Raw genomic sequence first — 26,637 nt, 5'->3', positions numbered from 1 at the left:
AAACAGAGGCCAAAACATGCATTGCCCCAGCATCTCCTAAAGCTGCTGCAACAGGAAGACTACAAATAAGCACGCAGCTGACGTCAGCTAGACTGTTTTTGCAAGCAACTCACTCTATTTTTTTCCAGACAAAATGAGTTTTCTCTGCAAAATCCAGTTTTCCAGGTGGGTGTCTCCAGTTTGCGGGAAGAGAAGAACAGGAAAAGTGCACAGCCAGGGCTTGGGAAGGGGCAGCAAGTGCATCTTCCAGGGTTGTAGCTGGCACGGCTGCATCGGCAGGAGTGTAAATTTTGGGCCAGCAAAACTTTCAGGGCAGTGCTTCAAAAGCATTAGCTGTAAATGTTTATCTTCAGTGCTTAACAATCCTCTTGCACAGAACTACTAGATGCTGAGACATGCACTGAAGGGACACGAGAAGGGGAGAAGAGTCAGTGCCTGCAAGGTTGCCTGCTACACCCCTTCTAAGGTAAACTTTTTCTAGTATCAGAGCAAGAAAACATTAGCTTTAGAGAAAACACACATTGGCGTGTTTTGTTTTCTCAAAGAAGTGTGGAATTTGAAGCCAGGTCCTTTGGCTTATCTGTTGTAAACCATGACTGCTTCTCAGCGCCACACCACTCAGTATTTCCTAGAGAAGGGATTCTGAGAAAAAGAAAGAGCCCCAGTTCCCTAGAAGCATTAAATTAACACAAGGGATCTGTAAACGAAACAGCAGAGGTTTGAAAGCCTTACCCTTTACTGTTTCCTGCTTTCTTGGAAAAATCTCAGTATTAAAACAGATTGGATTACATTACAGGACTAGTTGCTGCTGAAGAATTTTATTTTGGGTTATAAAACACAATGTTTGCTGTTTTTCTAATTCAATTTGCTTTTACCTTCATTATGTCACACTGTTACTAAGGTTCCTGTGAGAAAATGCAGGTTATTATTGCCTGCAAACTGCCCCAATTATCATCTGCTCTCTCTTTGCTAAGTAACCATGGGTAGAAACTATGTAGTAAGTATAACGCTGACCTAAAGAAGTATGTCATACTTTCAGATCCGTTCAGAGCTTTTGCTCTGGGCATATAAAAATTACATTGAGAACTCCTTCTCCCCAAAATTTAAAAGTCCAGCATCTCCCCGAATTAAAGCAAACTTTGAGCAGATCACTGTCAACCGGTTCCCATCGCCGAATTACAAAATATAAACAAGCGATCGGAACCCATCTTGAGAACTTTCCTTTCAGGAGTGTGTGCCGTTGTAGTTAAGCTTGCAGTTCGAGGAGCAGCACCGGCAGCCTCACATGGGCTCCGAATAATTTCCTCACGAAGGGCTGACTGCAGCTGCGGACCTCCTCCTGCAGCCCTGACACAAGGGAGACTCGCTTTCATGCAGTGGGAATTTCTGCTAGGTGATAGCCACAGGATCAAGCTTCCTGGGTAGAATAAAATCTGAAGCAAATTTTATATTCACATTTAAAAGTTTTAAGTAGGTGAAGTGAAAATTCTTGGCACTCCCAAATGACATCAAAGATCCAGGGAGGAAAAAAACAGAAGATTCTTGGTAGCAATATATTTAGCACCTTTCTTGGAATGTAATTGTTACTGGAAACTTTGGGGGTGTATCCATATGCATTAACCACTCTTGTACAGTAAAGTCTGGTCTCTGAACTCATGAAGCTATTACATGAAATTCTAACTATCTCATAAGGCCTGATAATAATCATAAAATCACAACGTTCTACAGTAATCCTAAAGATAAAGAGAATAATTAATTTGAAGCTGGAAAAAATAGGCAGCTCCAGATGTTACTGCAGCAACAATTTTTCTGCATGCTGCAGTGATGCTTCTCACATAGCAAGTGAGAACAGAGTTAAAAATATAACAGTAGCGGGCCCAGACAAGTAATTGACTCTGCCAAATTTATACATGCATGTGAAAAATTGATTTAACAATGTTTTCTCCAAGCATCCATTGGTTATATGAAAAATCAGGAGGAGGTGGGGAGTTTACACCGAAAACAAGTGATGCAGGTCAGAAATAGACTGTGTTTCCTGTCGTCTTTTAGTAATGTTCTTTTGTTTGGTTTAATCTTCCTACTGCCACCTGTATGCTAAAACATGGGGGTTTTAATGCAGAGCATTTTGTGATACTATAACGCTTGCAAGCAATATTAGCTCTTGCAGAGCCATAGCACAGGACTATCAGTTCTGGGGAAAGAACTGGGGGACTACAATTCTACAGCCACTGCCCAGCCTGTGTGCTCGTCCATCAGTTCGGAGGCATTTTTCTTTACAGATAAGAGAACAACAGGACTGCACATGAAAATCCCATACAGATTCCCCCTGGCACGTCTTTCACAATCAGCACCTTTATATTTAGAGAAGATGTGCATTGACTCAAAACCAGACTGCAGAGCCCCTTTTAAGCCAAACACGAGAGAAACAGAAATGACAAGAAGTAATGAAATTGACACCAGAGTCCTTCCAATTTCCAAATCATTTACTCTTTTCTATTTTACATATTAATGTAGTTTCTAATACTTTGAGCAAAAAATATCGATATAAAAAATATAGTTATTACAATATTAAACAAATACCAAGAGTGTAAAATATTCTGCAGTTTAAATTGAAATGTTTAGGATTTGGGCTTTTATATTTATTTGTTCAGAATGTTCAATATTAAAATTATGGCTCAGACCTGCCTACAATTCTTAACAACTCTACAACTTAAAATGACTGAACAAGAAAAGAAATTAAGATACTATTCACTCAGATGAATTTAATGGAACATTCAGATCTAACAGCAATGAAGACACTAGCTCAAATTATCCTGAATTTTAAATCTGTAATTTTAAAAACTCAGTCACAGAGTTCTAGCAATTTTGACAGCACGAGGAATAAAATTATGTTTCCTACCGAAGCATTTTGTCTACCAACTTCACACGTACCTATTAAGCTATAATAAGGCAAAAGGATACTTGCTAAAAGAAAGGAAAAAAAAAATAGTTTTTGTTGTTCCACACACAATATTCCTACTTGGCTCTCAACACTTCCAGAAGGATTTTCTTATAGCTCATCTCTTTCTGAGCACATTCACTACTGACTATCAGATTTTTCTGAGTGCTACCACTGTCTGCCTCTGGACACGAGGGGTGCTCCTTTAGCAATTAAACTCTGGCTAAATAAAAAAGACACACAAAACATTAGTAAACTGAAAATATCCTAGGCTGTCATAACCAACACGTTTCCATATCTAAATGTTTTTCAAGCAAGCTGATGTTAAATCTAGGTGCTCCGTGCGAGCCACAAATGTACCCAATACAGTGCAATTCAAGTAGAAAGAAAACAGACTGAATTCTTCTCTCTTCTGCAGTGCAACCCCTACCAACCTCTGAGAAATTTCTGATTTCAGCAAAAGCAGACCAAAGTTAAAAGAGTACACTGAATTTTAAGGAAGTGTGCATCAAAACTCTCTGTGGGGTTCTGTGCCCATTTCTTCTTTATATATGCATCTCTGTGTGATTACCTTTTTATACACATGCATATACCTGACTTTTTCAAAAGTCTTAAATATTGATCAAACATTGAGTGATAATCATAAAGTGCTAATCTACCCACAGCCAACAACAATGGCAAATCTATTCTCTGAAAAGATTTTTCTTAGGCTCTGAAATACTTGCACAAACAGCTCAATATTATTACTATTTATAATTAAAAATTATTCCACTAGCAGATTTGTGTAAAAAAAAAATACAAGCATAGTCAATATTTGGTACAAGTCTTCAGAATAAATATAATTAGTGAATGTGTAGTATCAGGTCTTTATCCAGGTTTTGAGTCTGCTACACTTATTTTTTGAAGAGGCTGTGCTAGCTTTTAAGAACTCACTGAAAGTACCAAATGTACTTATCATGAAAATTATATGCTTGGGAGACTACATTCATGATTTAAATGTATATGAAATGACAAAGTATTTGCTTCAAGGAGAGGGAGGAACAGATTAGACAAGCAAAGTCATTCTGTCATAAATATTTAACCAATTTAGTGAACTTCCTACTCTGGATCCTATTCATGATATTCAATACGAAAACAATATATAGCTTGAATACAGCTTGACAATGAAACCAGAGGTCGTGCTGTAATCAGCAGCCTTTGGTGCAAATTAGTAACTTGCTTAAATGTAGGATGTGGGAGAGGTTGTCGGTTGATGGTCCACTGACTTAGCTTCGTGGAGCTAAACAAACCCAAGGGCTACCCAACCTTTCTGTGGTTCAAACAATACCACATTACCCCTGCTTCAGGGAGAAAAGGAGGACAAGGCTTCTAATGGATGCTGAATACCACCACCTGAGTTTGTGTTTTTCTTTATTTCTAAAATAGGCAGAACTCTAACAGTCAATAATAATATCATACTGTAGACGTGGGACTGAAGTCAATAAGACACAGTAAATTCAGTTATGGGAAACAGCTTTGAATGGTTTTAATTATATTTTCCTAGAAAGGCTTATAGAATGTTATTGATATTTGACCTGGATAGTTCTGTTTTCTATTACAAAGTACATTATATCAATACAACACCATATACATCTGCATTCAGCAGTCCTTAACCCTTTGCAGACCCCACGTGAAAGGGAAGGCAGGTGGATTTTTTAATTTTTTATCTCAGAAAAGCAGATGCCACCAAACCTGTCACCTGTCAAAAAGCATTAAACCTCTTCAAAGTAAAGAGCTGGCGAGGTCTGACACACCACCATGCTCCAGCAGGATGAGACAGAGAGCAGACTATTCATTTTGAGCACGGTATTTGTATGTTAACTACATTAGACATCTTTTATTTTACAGTTGCCTCATTCTTTCTCTCTGCTAACGCCAGCTCGTGCATCTGGCCTCCTCCTGGAAGCCTCTGCTGTGTGCTGCTTTCAGAAGTGCTCATTCCAGCTGATCGAATCCTTTATTAAATTAGGTACCCCCATCTTGAGGTTAAAAAAAAAACAACAGAAAACACACACACACACACACACACACACACAAAACCCCAGCCCTGCAGAACGAACAAAGGACTTCAGTTTCTCAGAACTATAAATTTCAAATCCATCTGGCCTGGGAGGGGACAACTCAAACAGGCAGCAGGCGGCTCGGAGGTGCTCACCATGCCACAGCAGCGTGCCACCATGCCCCGCACCTCGGCCGACGGTCCCTGAGATGCAAAGGGAATGCCACCACCTCCTGTGAGCAGACGGCGAGGCAGACCGACAGCCGCCTGCCCGAGGCCACACTTTAAATCAGGGGCAGAACTGGGAATAAAATTCCCAAATCACTCTGCTTTCCTGGTTCAGGCACGATTCAGAAGATTGCAGCACAAAACCAAACAGGCATACAGACAAAATTAACAGCTCGGTGCAGAGGGGAAAGTACTGCAAGAGGGGAGCTTTGTGACAAGGAGAACAGCTGCTGAGTGACGTGCATCTGGGCTCGGTCTGAGCACCCACCTGAAACATGAGGGCTGCTAAACCTCAAAGAAAAGTGGGTAGTCTGAACAGGTTTGGACATTATCGGCTCACCAGTTCAGGAAAAAAGCAGGATTTTAACACACTGGGAAAACAGCAACCACCCCATTACTGCCAGTAAACAAATGCATGTGTCCACAGAGACACAGAAGCAGCCTTCTGTCCTAATTCAGTAAGGTCAGAAGCAAAACGGGCCGTACAGCACTTGACACGAAAATAGAAATGAGCAGAAACAGCAAAGTTCAGATGCCTGCTTGAATCAGAAATCATATAGTGCAGAGAATCTGAGCTGCAAGTTTGACAGCAAATATAGGTTAGAAATACACGGGAGAGATGGGTGGAATAGGCCAGGAGAGTTGTTTCAAAGCCCTGGCATGCTGCTTGGAATGATCTTTAAAACCCATTTAAAAGAGAATATAGAGTGAAAAGGCTGCAAATGTTTAAAGAAAACAACCTTCTGCCCAGCGAACGCGCTGCGGGGCTGTGCTCTGCACTAACACCAAACCAAACCGAAACCAAGGGGGCACCAGCACACAGAGCAATTTTTTTTTCTTCTTTATTTTGTTTCAAATACCCAAACAAGCTTTCTTCTGCTCTGCAACTTAAATGCAACCATTAACCCCAAGAAGGAAGGGATGGAATTTTTCACAGAGGCTTTTTTTCACAGCTCAGTAATACGAGGATCCTTTCAACTTTCTCAGAAAGCTCTGAAGCCAAGCAGCCCAACGCTGCCCGGATGGATGGCACAGCTGGGAGCGCTTTGAGAAGCCATCTACTGAAACGTAAGCAAAAGGCTCTTAAGGAAGACTTTCAAGAGACCATATAGAGTATAATGGTAGGAAATAAATACAGCTGTTGCAAAGGGGGAAGGGAGCCTACTGCCCCAATTCAGACATGACAGATCTTGGGAAGCACAAGATGTATGGCATTTGGGGAAGGGCACCGATCGCACCAGAAAGTACAACATCCATCAGACCACACAAGGGGCTTAGAGGCGAGCTGACAGCAGCACGTTAGAAAACGGTCTGTGACCTACAAGACAGGCCACAAAAGGGAACAGTTAAGCCTGAGAGAGTAAGCTGAGAATTACGAATGCCTGAGAGCTACCAAAGTGTTCTTCAAAGAATAAAAACCCCGCTCACTGCCAGAAGAGAACCGCGATCTGTGCGTCAGGCAGGGCATGCGCTGAAAGGTCCCCTGAGCAGCACTGATGGGCAGGCCTCCCTCCATGGCACCCAGCCTGCCCTCACCTCTGCCGCCCAGCCAGCACCGCTCCCAGGGGACGCTATCTGCTGCTTGGTCTAAGTGCCTGGCTCACAGAGACATTTTACCAGACCCACCGTTCTTAGCTGTCATGAAAAGTATATGTATATATACATTCTTTATGATGATGGGGGAGGACTCAGGAACGTTAACCCTTGAGGCGTAGGAATGGAAGCCAAGCACTACGCGCTCCTCCATGCCCATGGCCTGGGTTGGTCTGAGGGGCAGTGGGGATCTCAGCAGGGGCCTTGTGGGGACCTTGGTTTGGCATCCAGACAACTCCAGCCACGGTGCAGCTGGAGAGCAGAGCCCCCATTGGAATCCCACTTCTGCAGGCCCAACTGTGTGCAAACAAACTTCTGAAACCCATTTTCCCTGGTAACATTGTTTTAAGCAGGAGAACAATAAGATGGCCCGAGTAACGCAGCCACCCATGGGAGTGCAGCACACAGTTACACTGACTTTTTTTTAACATCAGTTTAATTATGAGTTAAAAGGAGAAATTTCTTTTCCAAATATTTTTATGGTAGTCAGCAGGGAGATTAAAATATACGTAAGGCAAATTACAGAATGGTTTAAGGAGTTACAGTGCCATAAATTGGTTGGATCAGAAATTCTGAAAGAGTGAAGCAGCAGTGGTACCTACTGATGGGGGAAACCAAACTATTTAAAAGAGGAGCTATTCTTGAAAAGCCAATTAAGTGATGCCATCTTTCAGAACAGTCAAGTCAAGGCAGAACATGGCAATGAATGTGCCAGACGTCACCAGCAGTGAGCTTATCTCAGTTCCAGGGGAGCAGTGTGAGACAAAAGCACCAGGATAAGGATAGCATCACACAGTCAAATCAAAACAGGTTAACTACAGGAAAATCGAGGTTTGCACAGATACCAAAACCACGAGCTCTGCTGAATGACTATGAATATTTCAGACCAGTTTTCACTTCTCTTCTAAATGCAATACGAGCTGCTGATCACAATCTGCTGAAAAGCTAGAGAAACAGAGATCTAGTTAATGAGGATGTCTCCTGTGGCAAGTTATGAACACCTGGCACATCCAGACTTCACTCTGGTGTTAAACTCCCCTGCAGCACTGAACAGAGCCTTGCAAGAAAAGTGTGAATCTTTGAGAAGTGTGAATCTTTGAAAAGTGTGTCTTCTGACATCAGACCCCTGGGCTTAAAGGGTTCTCAGCATTACACCCATCAACCGTATCTTCTACGAGTTTTAAACATAAAGTTTCAAGGCTTAAGAATATAATTCCTATGGAAGATCAAGCCTTACAAGAACTTTTGTTTTGTTTTATATACTTCTTAAGAAAAATCACTGCTGGCCTTCAAGAAGTCTGGAAGTTTTGTTTCTATTAACAGAAGTTCTCTTACTAGTGCTTGTGCCTAATAGGAATACAGGATGTCACCCAACACTGGCTCCATTTATACAAGGGCTGCTCTGAAAGTACTGCCTCCTATTTTATTATGTTGGCTCAAGACATCAGAGGCAGATGTCATTGGTATAGCAGTAGAGGTTGAACCCTCTCACCAATATTCCATTTCACTTTGTTGCCATGCGACAGATAGAAGCAGAGGGGCAGTGTGACAGAATGGCATCTGACATGGAAGTATGCATGAAGCAAAAGTGTATCACTGGATTCTTCCACTGGGGAAAAATGGCACCTATTGACATCCATTGATGCTTGCTGAATGTTGACAGAGACCAAACAGCGGATGTGAGCACAAAGAGGCAATAGCTGGTGCATTTCAGCAGTAGTGACACTGACATGAAAGACAAGCCCTGTTCCAGACGGCCACACATAGCTGTCATACCACAAAATGAAGAGCATCTCCATCAGCTCCTCTCTGCTGATTAGCAGATTATGACCAGTGAACTGCATACACAGCTGAATAGCAACTTCAATGCTTTGAAGATGATGGTGGCAATGTTGCAATATTGCAAAGTTTGCACCAGGTAGGTCCCACAAATATTCATGCACAACCAGAAAGAATACTGTACGCAAGTTTGTGAATTCTCCATCAAAGAACAAATTCAAGATGCAGCCCTCTGGGGATAAAGTGATGTGCACTGTCTTTTGGAATAAGAAAGGAGTGATCCTTCTGGGTTTCCAGGAACCTGGACAAGACATGAACTCTGACTGCTACGCTGCACCACAGACTAAGCTGAAGGTTTGAATTTCCAGAGTCAGTCCAGAAAAAAAAGATAACCTCTCTCTTGCAATACAATAATACCAGTTTGAAGACTGTGGAGCACACTGCCAACTTGGGCTGGACTGTCTTACCACACCTACCATACAGTCTGGATTTGGAACTTTCTGACTGCTTTGATCAATGAAGGATGGACTGACTGAAGGGGCAAAACTTTCCTAGCAACAGTGCTGTCATAGCAGTTGTGAAATGGTGGATCACCTCCACTGATGCAGATTTTTCTAAGTGCAGCATGCAGGCTCTTGTTCATTGGTGAAAATGCACAGCTAATGGAAGTGACTATGTTGGAAAATAGTGCTTTGCAGCTGAGAATTTGCTCTATCAAATGGTGTTGTTGTGCTCTTTGCATCTATTGTAGTTTCCATGGAAATAAGTAGAAGACATTACTTCTAGAGCAACCTACGTACTAAGAAATATGATGAGAAAACACAAAATGGACAGGACTGCATACATCAAGCGCACGTCCTCATTGTTTTTTCTTGATATTAAAAGAGGTGTTCGGTGTTCAGAACAAAACAAAATAAAAAGCAATCCAAAACTTCAGCTTACAATAAAAAGAGTTACAACAGGCTTCACCTCCAAATAGGAGCGATCTTCTAAAGCTCGATTTCAAGACTTTGTAATGAAACTAAACCAATTATAAGGCTTTGGTGATTTATGGAAACTACAAGACAAAAAGGAAATTTCAGCTTTTCACCTGGCTCTAGTCACAAAGACAACTAACCTGAAATTAAGCGTTGGTGTATTTTACAGTGTAAATATAACACACACTTTCTGTACAGGGACAAATCTCCAGCTGCTAAGTACTGCTTGTTCAAAGTGCTAGAAGTTTTTCTGAGAAGACTGCTCAGCTGGGTGCTGCCTACAGCACAACACATCCAAAAGAAAAAAGTAAATGATTTAAAACAATTCTTCTGTACTAAACATAGTTCAATCATTTCCCCCATAAGAAAACATCAAAGAACAGCATCAGATTCCACTGTTTTTCCTCCCAATACCAAACATCTAACAGTCAGTCTGCATACATCATAAAGTAAGAGAATTGTGGTCTGCTAGTAGCACCAATTCCCTGAAACAAATTATTTTCATCTACTTAAGCACATTGATTTCTCATGGGAAATAAATTACTTGTATGTACGTATACCCTGAATTCAAGCTACCAAGAAAGGGTGACCCTCTAAAAGCTGAGAACAGCTCTCAAAACTTTCTTGTACCTTGTAGGCAAAAAAAAAACAAAAACCAAACCAAGCAGTTTGACAAATAACTGCATCTTCTTTGGCATTCCTGAAGCCCAACTGTCTTTGTGGTCTGATGCCAATCCTTATTTTATAAGCCTGGAATGATGGGGGAAGTTTATCTGATAATACATTTCCCGTATCTGAATCTTAAATCATACTTCGTTTAAAATGACTCCATTCTGCCTCTACCTCTGAGGTAATTCATCTCCGTGTTCCAGACATAGCATACACATTTTATTCAGGTATGTCTTGCACTACCACTTCACATGAAAATAATTATGACTGTGGGGTTAAAAGATAGATTAGACTAGCTTCTCCCACAGCCACTGACAGTGAGTTTCTTGGCTCAATGGATATACTGAGCAAGACAGATCCAGCATAGTTGTCCTATCATCTTCCTTCCTCCTCCTTCCATCCTCTTACTCCAGAGGCTGTATCATGGAAATAGAGATCAAAACCCCAGGCATCCCTCCTTTAACAGCTAAGACTTGATGGGCAAGGAAGCTTTCTTAGCAACTACAAGACTACGATACTAAAAGGAATATTCCTAGAAGCATAACAGAAAGTTGGAAAACAATCATTTCAAAGCTTATACACCTGTACAGCTTTGAGGCAAGGCAAAGATTTATCCAATACGAATACTGAGTAGGTCATAATGTGTGCTATGCAAGGATAAGACAGGATTATGATTAAGTCTTGATAAAGCTCCTTTTTTTTTTTTTTTTTTTCTTCTTTTTTTTTTTTTTTTTTTAAAACCAAGGTGAGGAATTCAGTAAAATGTACTATGAAATGTAAGCCCATCATCGGTGAGTGTCTACTGCACAGCTGCAATGATTTAAGGACAAAGTAGAAGCCACAAGTGTTCTTCAGTCTTTACAGCAGATACACAATATCCTGGAAAAAAACAGAAGACCATGATGGCAAGCATTAATGTTACCACTGCAAAAGAAGGACAAGCAACTGTGTATAAGGTCACTTTGGTGTGGACTGCTTTTAACCAGAAAAGAAATGATTTTAAAAAAATAAAATAAAATGTAATAGTCTATTTTGGTGCAATGAAGAAAGCAAACACAGAGGTAACTCATGGCTGTTTCCTATGGTGATACAAAGCTAATTCTTGATTCTTTCTCTGTATATTCTATATGCCAATGAAATTCTGTTTGTAATTTTGTGATGGCATTGGACTTGGAAGCTGATTAGAATAAGAAATAATAATGTACTTACTCCACATCTGTTGACAAAGGCGGAGCATTTAATCCTAGCAAAAGGTTCTAGTACCTTCACTTTTAGATCTTCAAAGAAGACGCAATACAGTGATGTTCAGTTTGTTCACAGAAATGCTGTTAAACTCTTCATTGATATGTATGACCAATGTGCTTCGCGTCTCAGAACTAAGTCAGCTATATGCCATAATGCTAATGTATCTGAGAAAGGGTTATGCAAGTGGAAACAGTAAACTGAGAGGGAAAAAGCTATCCAAAATGAGGAATAGCACAACTGCTGTGGCTCCCAGATGACTGGTACCAAATAAGGACTGTCAAGGAGTCATTTAGAACCAGATCCAGGCAGCAATGATGTAGGAACACAAGTGATGTTCCAGATTTTATACCATGCTCAGGTATTCACTAACTCAATAAACCAAAGGACTTAATCTTTTCAGAGGGTAACTCTTCATTAATATGTACTTTACAATATAGTATTGTAAAGACTTTTCTTGATGCACAAGATCAAATCAGCAATCTGAGTAATTAAAAGGTCGTAGCAATACAGGAGGAAAAAAGGGCTACTGCATCGACTTGTACACTTGATAGGAACTGAGCTCTAGAGAAAGCTAAAAGCCACACTTACGGCATAGAACAGGAGGAAAGGGATTTGTTTATCAGTGCAAAGCCTATAAGCACATAAACATCAGCTGGTGCCAAATCAGAAAGCTAATTAATTCTGGCAGTACAGAATCTCTTACACCCAGGAATATGAATGCTTTGTGACTGCCTGCTTATCTGATGCTCCAGGATTAACACTACCTGGTGTCCAAATCCAGGGCTTCTGTTTAGTGCAGTGGTGTTTTCCAGCATTCCTGAACCATTTGTGGGAGGAGTCCACAAACATCTCACAGACAGAAATGTAAGACAGTGATAAAGTCTTAAGAGCTCCAGTCTCGTCCACATATGCTGCTGACATTATAACAATGTTGCTGACATGATAATGGATTCCCAGAATGAATCTCCAATGAAAGGCCAGCAAATACCAAAACAAGCAGCGTCCATCTTTACATAAACTGGGGGGTTTGCAATTTTACTTGGGCAGTATGCTATTTAGTACATGAAACTAGTAATGCTGTACACTGCACAAATAATTCACAGTCATTCCTCAATCCGTACCGTGAAGAATCAGCTGTCTGAGAATCAGCATTAAGAGACGGACATCTCATATATTTCCTTAGTTTAGACCTCTGAAATTTTACAGACAAAAATACCTGATACTTGATAGAATTCAGCTAAGCACTTACAATGAAAAACAAAACTGGACATGCATACAGTGGTGAACTTCATCTTGAGGGACAAAACCAGAAGGGAAGGGCACTGACAACACAATGTAATGCTTAAAGCCTGTGTAAAAGGTCTATGAACAAATACAAAAGGCTAGTTATACCTTCCCTTACTTTTACGGATGATTGCAGAAGACATGCAGAGAATCTGAAGATAATACGATTGCTCACATTATCAGAATTGATTTTAAAAATATATACATCCCAAATTTCTTTCAGCACTTGTCAAAAAAGGTTTTGAATAGGAAGCAGTAGTGTATTTGGGCAGGCAGAACAATTGGAGAAAAGTTCAGCACACTGTCTTCTTAATCAGAACGCAATCTTTGTCAACAAAAATATTCAGTGATATGGAAGGAAGGTTACCAAGTGCACGGGCTGCTGAGCAGGGGAAGTAAAGGCTGTTCAATCGTACATTCAAGGCTGTAAATCACGGATTCCTTCTTATCTGGCTTCACAAAATAAGCAGGGAGAAATTTTCTAAACTAGGGCCTGGGGTGCCAAGAATGTTCTGAGAGGGTAACATACCAGAGGCAAAGTGAACACTGCAGCAGACATATAATCACATTAGGAATGCCTCTGATCAGCATTAGTCATGAAAACACCGTGTCAGGTAACAGAGTAGTGCATGAAAGCCAAGTGAACAACAGCAGCTTTACCTTCCATATTCCTAATATTAGGGAAAGTACTGCACTACTGAGATTCTTTTCTTTTCTTTTTTACACTATAGTAGATCACAAACTGATAAAAACAAAAAGCCTAACAAAATCCACACATGACACATACTACATTCAGCATACATCTTTCAGTTCTCACTGCTTGTTTTCACTGGCAGCTGAAAAATCCCTAGTATATGTAACAGCTATTGACAGTCAAGTGAAGTGTATGTACTTATACTTTGCATGGGAAAGACCATGTACTTACACGAACAATTTAAACATACAATGATATTGCTATGTAAGAAAACTAGAGAAACAAACAAAAAAAAAATACAAACAAATAGTGATAAATTCAATGAGACTCACAATCACAGCATCAGTTCCTCTGAGGTCAGGTGTAAAGCAGAAGCACAGCACTATCACTTCCAGGACAGGTCTGAATTATTTCACTAAAATCCAGGCACAGTTTCTGGGGAAAGTTAGGTGCATTAAGAATAGGATTGACAAAGGGCAGCATGCCAACTGAGTAGCTGACTAAATTAGCCCGGAGGAAACAAGGATGAGAGGATCTTGAGCCCTGTCTTATGTCTTCCTGGGGTTTAGGTATGTTTCTTTCAATGGCCAGAAAGCACTGCGTAGCTCTCCTGGAGTGCTTCTGCTACTCCAGATTTGCTAAAGACAATTGAAGGGGCCAGTGGCCACATACACATCTACCAGTGGTGCGCACCCCAGGGAAGTGCCTAAGAGGCAAATCACCAAGCAGCATCTACCTGTCACATGGCTGGGCCACATCAATGCCAAATGTTCTGCACAAAGGGCTGCGGCATCAGGGACTGAGAGCCCTCTCCTATAAAGCTAGCGGGCCCTTCAGCACAGGATCCACCATCCATGCAGCAACATGGGACAAAATGGAAGTGCAGGCTCCTTGCCCTGCTGCTAGCAGAGGTTGCCCAAGCCCTCTAGCAGTGTCGAGAATGTCCACTGGATTAGGCGACACAGACAGATGGCTGGAGAAATGCCTGGCCTTGCTGCCAAGAGGCACATAGCCTTGGGACATACCCTGGGTGACAAGGGACGTGGGGACCAAAAGCTGCAAGGCCTAGAGGCCTGGCTGCAGCACGTTCAGCTGCTCCCTGGGGAATGATTTAAGGCTTCCCCTCTGGGATCAGAGTGCCTGCAAAGGCAACGTCGCCATAATCCTGAGTTAACTTCCATGACAAACAGCCAGCCAGCACTTCTAGCTATAACCTTGAGTTGCTTCTAAAATGTGGGCATTGCAGATAAACTTGTCAGATGCCCCATGAGCACACAAAACAAGGAGATCAGGAGTGTCCTGCAATCATGACTGCAGCAGTCACTGCTTTCAGACACCAAGAAAAAGCTCATCTCTTGTGGGATGTGGCAGAACTGGATCACAGAGAAACACATGACTTCTTAATTAAGCAGAAGAGGAGTAGGAATGAAACGTCTCTTCAAAAAGCTGAGTGAACACAGCCATCAGCTGCAGTAAATAAAAACATATTGGAAGAATTACATTTTTTACCCAGAAATACTAGGAAGTACTGATTTTCCTTTTGGTCCAGCTGTCCCTTCTCAGCAGTTACTTTGCTGAGGATTCGCATACCCCTGCATAAAGGCGGAATCTGCTGCCTATTTTGGAAGCCCAGGGGCTGGCAAGGGGCTCTGTTAACCCTTTACCTGTTTGAACTCGCACAAAGCCCCTTCACTCAATCGTAGCCCATGTATTAGACAGGTCCAAAGACTGAAACAAGCTGTTCTTTAAAGAGCTCAACACATCATTAACCACAAATGAAAGGTAAGATTTTCAAAAGCATCAGCGCAGGACTAAAATTGCCTTCTTTAAAGCCCAGGGAGCTTACCCTTGACCTTGAAGGGTGGAGGGTTGGGTTAACTCTGAGTTCTTTGCAAATCCCAGGCAAGGTGGTGAAACACTAAGATTAAGAAGGCTGCCAGAAGAAATGGTGCACTAATGGCAATTTATTCCCCTTGACCTGATGCATTAATGCTTATTTCCCGCACACACAAACTGTGTAGTACAAATCAAATCAGCTCCTTCTCTAAATGTGGATTGGAAGAAACGGTAAAGCTTTAGTTCACAGCATTGTGAAACAGAAATGTTTATCAAAACACATGTACAACTCCTCGTCAATACATCAGTCTATAACGGAACACAAATCTATTCACAGGCAAGGCAAGAGCAAGAAGAAAACTTTAAGGAAACCTGACAGTACAGTGGAACAAGGTTTAATGGCTTAATAAAGCAACAAAACTGGTTTTCTGCTTACACAGACAATTGCCAAATATATAAAAATTGCCTTTAAAGTTCTGTACACAAAATCTTAAGTCTAAAAAGATAAACTGAAGCAGCATCCCCCTGAGGTTACAACCAATTCTCATTTATGTAGAATTATTTTGAATTCAGAACATTTTTGAATTTAGAACATTTATTTTGTTTTCTCATTTATGTAAACATATATGATCAAAAGCAAATAAACAAATCTGGAAGGAAAGTCTAGTTGAGCATAGCAAAGAAGGGAGGCTTCTCACATATAATAACCATAAATAACTACCTGGATCTCAGAGAAACTTCCTGATCTTTGTCATACACACAACATTTCCCAGTCAGAGGGAATTCTGACACTGCTAATCTTCTCAGTCAACAGGCAAAATGCCACAGCACGGGCAGTCTGAACTAAATAGCTTTTCAGCTGCAGAAAAGATGTTGCTTTGAAGGTCAAGACACAGTGCCCTGTCAGTGTAGGGAAGACAGCAGTGCATCCTTTCCCCACTGGAAGGAACATTTCAGTTATCAGTGCCAAGACCTTCAGCATCCTTGATCATCAAGTTACCAGTGGTCCTGCTCTAGCCAACAGCATCCTGTGACTTCAGCAAAGTCAGGTTTTTACTGTAACACATCAGACAACATTTTTACTGACTCTGGATAGCTATGCAGCCTCCACAACACATGCAAACTAAGGTGGTTGTGGTTTGTTGATTAATTTCTTTTTAAAAATAGCATTCACAGTCTTAATTTATAAAAGACAATGGATTTTTCCACACAGTGGGAATACAAGCATTAAACAAACTTTTTCAGATGAAGCTCCAAGGCAGTTCTGGAGGTGGTAAAAAAAATTGCCGGCCAGCTCTGAAAGAAAATATCCATTAAGAAAAATTATGTGAAAAGAGATCTTAAAAGACTTAAATAGGAATTGATCTCAGTTCCTCAGGAGTATTTATTAGTGTGTGCATATTGGCCCCAAGAGTCATTAATCAGTATCAACAGAATGTCAGTACAGGTATATAACATAATGCAAAAATAACAACTGCATCTTTTTTTAAGTTTACAACTGGCTTTATCAAGCTGTAGGTACTTAGCAGAGCATTTCTCCTCTGTTTCAGAAAACAATGATTATTGTCTGCACAAAGCATTTTCAGTGGTTCCCATGCCACATTCTGAGACAAGGCCAACAGTGGGAAGCTGGCAACAATTAACTAAAGATCTTAAGGATCACAGAGGACTGCAATTATGCATGGTTTTGGACATAAAAAACACTGGCATGATTTTATACTATGATACAAGCTAAGGAGCAAAACAGACAAAGAATTAATTAATTAACCATTGACCACCATCCTTTGAGCCTGATGGTCCAGCTTTTTTTTTTTCTTCCACCTACCACACAGTCCATGCATTAAGTCCATACTTCCATAGCTAGAATACTAAGAGAAACTGTGCTGAAAGCCCTAAGGTAAACAAAATCTACCCCTGTCATCCAGAAAAGTAGTCATTCTATCGTAAGTTCAGTTGGAAGCTCCTCTTACAGTCAAACTGGCTTCCTGTAATTCCTTTTTCTGCACACAGGAATGGACTCTTTTGGTGATATGAAGTTTTCCTTGATAATCAATCATGTCCCCTGGGTGTTTTTGTCTTTCAGAACTGTCCCTTACAGTGCCCCATCAACCAGTTTCACAAACAAGCTGAAGTCCATGATCTTTGCTCACCATTTGCCTTCCTCATTTCTTTCATGATCTGAAACTGAAGTACTGCATGGTACCTGCAGCCAAGACTGACTTCAACCATCACATCCCTAAACTGTTGCTCCTTATCTGGAGAAGCAAGGCCAGCTGACCACAGATGCTACCACAATGTTTTGTACTGAGATCCCCATCTGATCCTCACCCATAGCTCTTGACCAGCCTGCTGCCCAGACTCCAATAGCACCCCTGTCCAAGAGCAACTGCGTGAACTTCCCACCATGTCTCTGCAAATTCAAATGCAAAAATGACATCATTGCACCATGTAAAAGCCACTTCTTTCCAGCTTGCCTGCTGATAAAGACACTTTTGCCCCATACTATTCAGTTGATACCACTGGTCCCTAACAATCCCCACTTCTTGAAAAGGATCCTGTGGCCATACAGTCCTGTATGACCGTGCCACCAGGTACACAGAAGAGTGTGAGAACACAGGATGCATCCACTCCGGCCCAGGATGGAGAACATTTCTTCATCTCTTCACTCTGGGTCACTGAGCCCTGCAGTCATCCTCAACCTGCAAAGTATTACTAGTGTCTACATGAAAAAGCAGCAAAGATTGATGATTGGCCTTCACAACCTCCATGATGTCCTGGATCCAGTCCCTGGGAAAGCAGCAAGCCTCAGAAGTCATTAGGTCTGGTCAGCAGATGGATGTTCCCATTCCTTGTGCTAGGGAGTGTTCAATCCCTGTTACCCATTGCTTCCTACAAACCACTGGCACTGCTTATGAGTAGTTGACCAGACAGAGTTGGCCCAAACACTTTTCTTGCCAGAACTCACTCCTCTCCTGTTCCCAGAGCACTAAACATTCTACTAACTCTCTAGTTACCGTTAGTCCCACATACCTGTGTTACTAAGGATGATACCTATTACAAATGAATATGACTGTTAACTTGCATGAAAGAAACTGCTTGAGACCTGATGGGGAATGTTACAGTTTTCATTAGTGATGCCTATGATTAAGGCTTCTCAATGTGAAAAATGTAAACAGTGAAAACATGGCTGCTTACTAACAGGGAAAAAAAAAAAAAAAAAAAGCAATAAAAATATTCCTTAAACTGTAAAAAATAATTAAAAAAAAAAAACTTACAGTCATATGCACATTCAAACTAAAATACATACACAGAACGCTGAGGAGAACCAGGGAAGTTGATTACTTGTCCATATCACGATGTATGCTGTTTATTGAGTGTGTGCACAGACCCTTAATGCCAGATCTCACTGCGGTCAGGAGCAAAGCCAAAGCCGTAAATGTAACACCCGATTTTCAGGGGAGATGGGAATATGGAAAAGAGTTTGGGAAATTCTCCTACAAAGATGGATTTGAATCTCTCCAGAGAACTAAAGTACTTTTTCTACAGCCTTCAGGCATTGGGATGTGGCATAAGGGCATTCCTTCATCCAGGTCAATTCAGTGCAGCCAAAACTGCTAAGCCCATCCCTTTCCTCTATGGGAGGAAACTCCCCCTTCTGTCACTGGGCTATACAAGAGAGGGGAGGGAAAGAGAAGAAAGAAAAAAAACACCCCTTTCTGTCCACCATTTTAGGGAAAGAAAAGAAATGAAATACCTCAGCTGCTCTCCTATCTCACATCCAAATGGAAAAGGCAGAAACCAGCTTGTTTCCTCGCTGCATTAGAGGTGAGAGGAAGCAGGATAGGAAGAGGGCAGGAAGCAGCCAAGAAAGGTAAGAAGAGATGTTAAACTTCCCCATGTCCTAATGCTGCTGCATTTGAATCAAAACTCTTATAAATCTACAACCCAGCTGTGGAAAAGAACTTTGGTAAAGCTGGGGTGGAGGGAAGGATGGCTTTCTCAGTAAAAGTACTTGTTTTGCTTTGCATTTGCATGCTTCATCCAAAGTGTTACACAACATGGAGTTTTATAGAGCTATACAAAAACATGCACTTCACACTGGTCCAGGGAAAAACCCCAACCCCACTAAAATCTGTTTAAAACATAAAACCTCACCTGAGTCTAATAGGACCCTAGTGCAGACCGCTCAGTAGGCACCGCAAAAAGAACAACAACAAAGAAAAAGAAATCATACATCAGAAAATATTCCTGGCTTAGATGTGAGAAAACAGCTTTCCCAAGATGATTCTGTGTAACTCAGTGCCCCAGATTCACTAACATTTGCCAGGATAGCAACGGCTGCTGCAGAATTCCACTGGCAAACACTGTATCTCACATTTTTCTCTTTCTCAATATGCTGTGATTTCCTGAGGAGTGGAGAAATAATCTATACTACAAAGAGGTGCAGTACTAACACTTTTTGAAGTAAATAATTTTACAGCAGCCTACAGTATATATAGAAATATAATACTTGGGTAGAGAAATTCCTGAGCAGAGAGAGAGTAGAAAGGCACTTTGATAAACAAACGCCTTCAAAGCTTATGTTATTTTCCTCAGAGCAAAAAATATTGGGTAACTGTGTGCTGTTCCTAGAAAGAATGGAATTTTGTTGCCAACAGCTGTAGCTTTTCAGAGGACTTATAATACTATATTGAAGATTTATGCTCCTGACAAAGGCTTAAAGCTATCCAAACTAGGGCAGAAAAAAACAATCGTCTTCTAAAAGACCTGTGCTATTTCTGTTAACTCTCATTACAGCAGAAGTTATGACCTTCAAAAACAGACACCCACAACTGGGGTTGATCTTTATAAGGATTCGTAAGCCAAGCACTGACACCGCACTGGGTCAGCTACTCTATCTCAGGTTCTTAAAAAAACAAGAAGTACATCCTAATCATCTTGAAATAGATCAAAGTCCTGAGTGTTTACCTCCAAAGCACATGTCTTGAAGTTTTCTTCCTGATCCTTTTGGGCTTACACTTACATTTTTCCTACCTTAAGAAAGGTTTCCCCAGGGTGCAGCCACCTGGCAGAACTGTACAGGAGAGGAGAAAAGCTACCTTAGACAAAAGGTTGTCCTCCGCATAAACAAGCAAAGGGATGCAATCTCAGATCTCTTTGTTGGACTTATATAGATGTAAGTGGCCCTACCTGCAGTCAGTCTCCTGATGCCAGCAGAAACTGTTCCTCGAGCTCTGCAGGATTAGGGTCTTCTGTGCTCTGTGTAACTACAGCAGCTCACCGTATCTGAAACTACCACTTTAAAGCTAAACTGATACTAAACAATGAAACTCAGGATGTCACAGCTTTTAAGGCTCATTTATTTGCAAGCAGCCAAGCAGCACACTCTGGGTTCAATCCCGGGCCAATTTACAGTTACAATCTATGCCGCTCCATGAACGTTACGCTGAGTTACACAAATTGCGATTGACAAATGCATTGCCTTGGAAAAATCTGCCCAAAGCTCACGATGAGTCAGTAGAAGTGTCTTGTTTATGTCTCAGACTCTGGCTTCCATCTCGTAGCTGCTCAGTCCACCAGATCATAACTACAGAGCATCACTAAAAGTGTTCTTATTTCTGTCCTAAAATTCCTGTTTAATTTGGGTTTGGGGTTTTTTTTTTGTTTTTTTTTGTTGTTGTTGTTGTTGGTTTTTTTGTTTGTTTGTTTTGTTTTGCTTTTACAAGGAGAACAAAATAAATTAAAAGCTTCTTAACATTTACAGTTGTGATTTTTTTTTTTTTGAAGCGGTAACCAACAAACTATTTCTCAGCTGATCCACAGAAGAGATCAGAAAGCCTGATCTCTTCAAGCAAAATGCACAACAGTCTGAAGCCCTAAATAGAAAAATCACTGTGCGTGTGCCAGAGTTTTCACCTACAGATAAAGTAGTAGTGTACTTGCATTAACTTTTAAAAAACCCTGCGTGCAGTTTAGTTTGTAAGAAGTGAAGGACTACAAAATAAAGCCTTCCTCCAAGAAACAACTTGCCACCAGTCCTTAATCCTGCAAAAGATCTGCAAAAACTGAGGATATTTTGCTTGAGGAAACAGAATTTTAATTGAGCATAAACAAGTGAACAGCAGGCATGCCATTTCCATAAGTATGCATGATTCCAAGGAATAAAGATTTTAAAATCTGAGACCATGAAACAGGTTTCAATTTTAAAGGTCTTACAGTTTTAAAAAACATAAGATGTATATAGGAGGCTCTTTTCACTAGTAGATTCTTTAAAACAATTTGCCAGTGACAAATCATCATTTATATGAACTGTTTCCAGTAAGGTAGAAGTTATCTAGTGTGGCATTGAAGAACACATTTAATTTTAAGCATGCTTACAGTTTTATTAGAGGCAGTGGCTTTTTCCATGCTTAAAGCCAAGCATATGCTCAAGTACTCTGCTGAGACAAAAGCTTACAAGTTTGTTGTTCTGAATGCAAAGTGAGGCTTTTTATCCCAAACCACATTTTCTTGCATGTAATCAGCCCTGATGATGTCACCATAGTTTCCAATTCACTGCAGGATGCGCTCATCATTTATTAGGGTCCAGATGGTGCTCTTTCTTTGGCTACTAAAGAACATGCCCAAATATTAAAGCTTACCCTTTTCTTACACTCTGGATTGCCACAGTACAAAATGACAGTAACCTTTGATCTAATCTGGAAATCTTTTCTTTATACATGAGATTTGGCAATATCAAGTACAATCAGCCCACTCGAAACTAAAGAACCTGATATGCATGAATACATTATGTTAGTCACAATGGAAACAAGCAATCCACAAAACAGCCAAAAGAATAAAAATCAGAGAGCATTTTTCTAGTAAAAAAAACATGGGACCTTGCCTGTACTTGATAGCTGCGTGTGTTTTTGAAGAACTCTGAGGATTACTCAATAGCTTAACCAGTAATCAGCAAACAGACACACGCTCTCATTTGTAAGGCAAGTAAGGAGCACGAGCATGACAGGATTTGTCATAACAGCACCATCTTTTCCAACACTTTCAACACCACGAGTCTGCACCATGCTGAGAACTCACAGTGCTTTCATCCATGGGCAGCACATGATATTTAATCTCTAAAAAGTTCTGAAAATTATTTACTATTTCCGCAGCTGTGGAGCAAGCATAAAGCAGGTCTCCACAGAGACCCAGCAGAAAGATAAGCTGTCGTGACATTTCATTAAAAACGTCCTAAGGTAAGATAATGCCATATTTGTCCAGCAGATCTTGACAAAACATTCTCCAGCATGCAGCTAATTCAGATGCAGGTGCACATGATGTTCAACAGTCCTGAGTCACACATCTTCACAAGCTTAGAGCCTCACGCAAAGCACACTGACACTGGAAAGATCACACATCATAATATGACCAAATCTGAAAGGGGGGAGGCTAGGGGAGGGAAGGAAGGAAAGTTAATCCAACTGCTCAGAAAAAGATGTTCCCAAATGAGAACTACTTCACTATTTAACTATTATTACCTACAACTAACTATTTAACAACTAACACATGTTGCAAGAAACTAGGGCAAGGAAATGTATTTTAAGCGATCTTCCTGACTTCAAAACAGCTTAGTAATTGCATACACGTATTGGTGGAGAAATGGTTTCAGAATAAACATCAAATCCAGAAAACTTGTTTTAGAAGTATGCTTAAATGTCAGAAAAACAGAGGTTCAACAAGATTACGTAACATACACCACATCAGTTAACTCCTAAACTCTTTTTAAAACTAAGCAGCAGCTAGTAATTTTGGTGGCAATAATCCCAGATATCTGCACTCCAACAAACATGATAAACCACGTAATTCTAAATTAGCATATGCTACTAAATTAAAACAACATTAAAATAATTAAGTTACATAAATAAAAATTCTGTCAATCCAGAAACAAAATACCAGACAACATACATAGAATACACATTAATCAGGTATGGGTAGCAAAGAGGCCATTCTTCAGCTAGGGAAAACTACTTTTTATCTCTTTCAAGTAAAGGAGTCTGGGTCTTTTTACATCTCCCAGCTCTCCAAAGGCAGCCTCAGTTGAGCTGCTGTCTCCCCATACCCAGAAACTCAGCCTTGCTCACACCCCAAGCTTGGCAATGCTTCCTGGCATTGGTCTGGCTTCCAGGAAATTTGGGCTGTACCCTATGTTGCTATCGTGCTCTGTATCTACATGATGCATAACTTGAAATTACTGGTATGTTCAACACTTTCAAAACTACAGCTGAGAACAAGCTTCAAAATATCAGCAACAACAACATGGCCTTACTTGCAGGATCTTGCACTGTCATTTCCTTACGCTTCACCTTCAACTTGTCCTTAACCCATGGGAACTCCTGTAAGGAATCCAGGAACACATCAAAAGCCTTGGGTCCTCTAGTAGGAAGAATATCAAGGAGCATCATGGTTTTCCTTTGGCTGGTGGTTTGGGATTTTATTTCTTGAACATGACTGTCAGTGAGAATGCCTTCTTGATAGAGATACTGAATAACTAGTCCATCCACCAGCACCTCCGTGCAGAGCTCCAGGCGCAGGGAGCGCAAAAGCTGCTTGTCTCTGGCATCCATCTGGCTACCTAGAACATAAGGAAGGGATTGGGGAAATGCAAGATTAAAACACGAACCATTAACACCCCCAAGTGATGTTTGATGCCCAACATTCTTCAGAAAGAACTCCATTCTCAAAATCATCAGCCTAGGAAAAGTACTAACGATCTCCACCACCTCCTTTCTGCCCAAATCATACAGTCTCACAAGCTAAAACACAGCCATTTCTGGGAAATATTAGACAGGAAGAGAACTTTTGGCATTGTGAATACCAGTGCGTAGATGGAATGACAACCATGCCAAAGTACCTGGCTCACTAACTGGCCAAAGTCCACCCCTGAAGCAGCTGGAGCATTTGCCAGTCCATGAGAGACTCTACCCCCAGAAAGTTAACCCAGTGTCACACCTAACCTCTGGTCTCAACACCTGAGACATGAGAGCTGCTGCACTGCTGCCAGCCAGCAAGTGGTCCTGGCAATCCAACACATTCTAATTTCAGCAGGGGTGGAAACGTACCACAGGCACCAGGTTGTCCTCTCCCCCAGTCCATCCTGGACGGCTCTTTTAGGACTTGACTGACCCAGTGATGAGAAATTTTCCTCAAATTTCCATCTTAAATTCATTCACCTTCTATTTATAGGCTTTTTTTCTGCCAATATCATTCTTTAGCCTAGACAGCTCCTTTCCCTCCCTGGTATTCACCCTTCTAATGTGTTTATAGGAAGCAATTGGGTGCTGCCTGCCAGCTTCCATTTCACTCAACTAACGCTCCAACTAGACAAAAGCTGGAAAAGATGCATTTTATAGCCGTTCTGAGAAAGACGAATCGAGGTCCAGAGAGACCAGGCAACTTATCCAAGATCAAATCAAGAGCCAGTGCCAGAGCTAGGAACTAAATCAAGATGTCTAGTCTAGTCCCTAATGACAAACATATCCTCAGGACCATTAATGGCACTTGCAAAGGAAAATGACTTAGTAATACAATTAAATACTTTCTTGTGATTAAATCATGAAGCCAAAAAACTGTAGCAGGTGTTGAATGTGATTACCAGGAGAATTTCTAGTAATTAAATTAGAAGTTGCTGTTATAACAGCTTGACTGTACAGGAATTATATTTCATTTAGCTCGAAGATACAGAGAGACCAAGATTTTTAAGAGCTCTGCTTAAGCTTTTCTACTGTCAGAGATGCCCGTTAACTCTCCATTAAAGACATGCCTATTGTTGACATTCAGGGCAGTTAATTAGCAGAACATACAAGCACACAAACGGTGTTCTGCACAGAATGCAAGAGCCAAAAGGGAGGGACTGGAAAACTCCATCTGCGACACCCTCTGACAAAGCAGCTTTCTGAAAACACTCTCCCTGTGTGCTGAATGCAGCACTAATGGCACCTGCCCAGGAGGTTACCCTGAATCTTGAGGTGCCCACCTTCTGCTTTGGGCCATCTCGGAGCTGAGCAGCTCCCCCCTGGCACTTGTTTTTTACAAGGCCTGGTTTGAGGGGTGCAACCTAAACATTGAACCCCATGGAGTGTGGTGATAGTGAGAGACAGGAGGCAGACAAACAGTGTCTAGTGTTAGGATGCTCATTAGGGATCAGTGAAACTCAACATTCTAGATCTCTAGATGCTTTTTTTAGGTCTCTAGATGCTTTTACACATGTGGGAGCAGCCCAAGAATCAGAAAGCAGATCCCTGCAATTTCTTGCTTCCCAGATTCCCTACTGACCTGTGAGCTCATGACGTGCTTGCAGAGCCTAAAACAGGCACCTCTGAGAACCTTGTGCTGAACCCAAGCAGAAAGCTCTTCCTGATGCCACAAAACCCTCCTGCTTCCTCCTATGCATGGGTATTAGTAGCCTCATGGGCCTCCCCCACACACTGAACAATGGAAACAGAGGCCTCCAGTCATCATGGATGGAACACGTGCCCCGTTCCTTGTTCTCATGACCAAGTTGGTCAGTGCTTCCCACAAACAAACCCTTTCCAAACCATGTTTGCACCTTTGTGCACTGGGAAATGCTGACTAGATTATGAAGTGGCAGTGGCAATGCCTGCTGAAGGATGTGCCCAGCCCACAAACTCAGGGGTGAGCACGATGGAGGTTTCAGAGCCTGCAGGGCCACTCACCACCAAGGTCAGCAGCCCAGCAACTGCCAGGCTAGTGCTTATTGATATTTACGGTCTTTTTATGGATTAGTGTTTCTTTAAGGGTGTTTACCACTTTTGATTAAAGAGCCAGGCAGACAGATACAGAGGTGTTATCAGGATTTTGATGCAGGCAAGTATAGGACCAAAGTTTAATGCAACAGGGAAACATCTTCAATTAATTCTAATTAATCTGTACCTAGAGGTCCATGGTGAGCTCTAAAGTAAACTTTCCTTGTAAGGCTGCTGCTGAAAAGAAACTAACAGACGTGAATCCAGTTTAGCTGCAGGATGGCACAGTTCAGTCCTTCCCAAACACTCCTAAATGTACATCTTTCCTCTGCAGAGCCAAACTTAGGAACCGCACCTCCACATCCCACGATCCCTTACTCATCCCCACACCTGCAGGCACAGATCCGGGCTTTTTTGGACCTAAGTGACCCGTCCACTAAGGCAGACGAACCCAAAACGCACACTGCCCTGGTCACAGGCTGGCGTTTCCCAGCCCCAAACGCTCCGCGCCGCCCGCAACGCTACTGAGCTGCCCTGCGCCCTCTGACAGGTCGCGGCCCACCCAGCCCCCGGCCCCGTCCTTCCCCGGCCCTACGCACTCGGGTTTCGCACGC

The 26,637-nt window shown here is 41.5% G+C and overlaps 1 protein-coding gene across 1 annotated transcript in view; it reads right to left on the bottom strand.

Moving 5' to 3' along the window:
* Positions 1 to 26,631, bottom strand: part of CRADD (CASP2 and RIPK1 domain containing adaptor with death domain) — a 73,998-nt gene extending 47,367 nt beyond the window's left edge. Inside the window, exons 1-2 of the mRNA XM_042815699.1 lie at positions 26,623 to 26,631; positions 23,587 to 23,892 (exon numbers count right to left, since the gene is read on the bottom strand). Of these exons, the coding sequence (XP_042671633.1) occupies positions 23,587 to 23,884 (298 nt within the window). The 5' untranslated portion in view covers positions 23,885 to 23,892; positions 26,623 to 26,631. The remainder of the gene's footprint in view (positions 1 to 23,586; positions 23,893 to 26,622) is intronic.
* Positions 26,632 to 26,637: the final 6 nt, after the last annotated feature.

Source organism: Centrocercus urophasianus, unplaced genomic scaffold, assembly GCF_019232065.1.
Source record: "Centrocercus urophasianus isolate 14NV4802_14NV808 unplaced genomic scaffold, USGS_Curo_1.0 seq_15, whole genome shotgun sequence".
Lineage (NCBI taxonomy): Eukaryota > Metazoa > Chordata > Aves > Galliformes > Phasianidae > Centrocercus > Centrocercus urophasianus.
The sequence above is the reverse complement of the archived record's forward strand: the minus strand, read 5'-3'. Positions and strand labels throughout refer to the sequence as shown.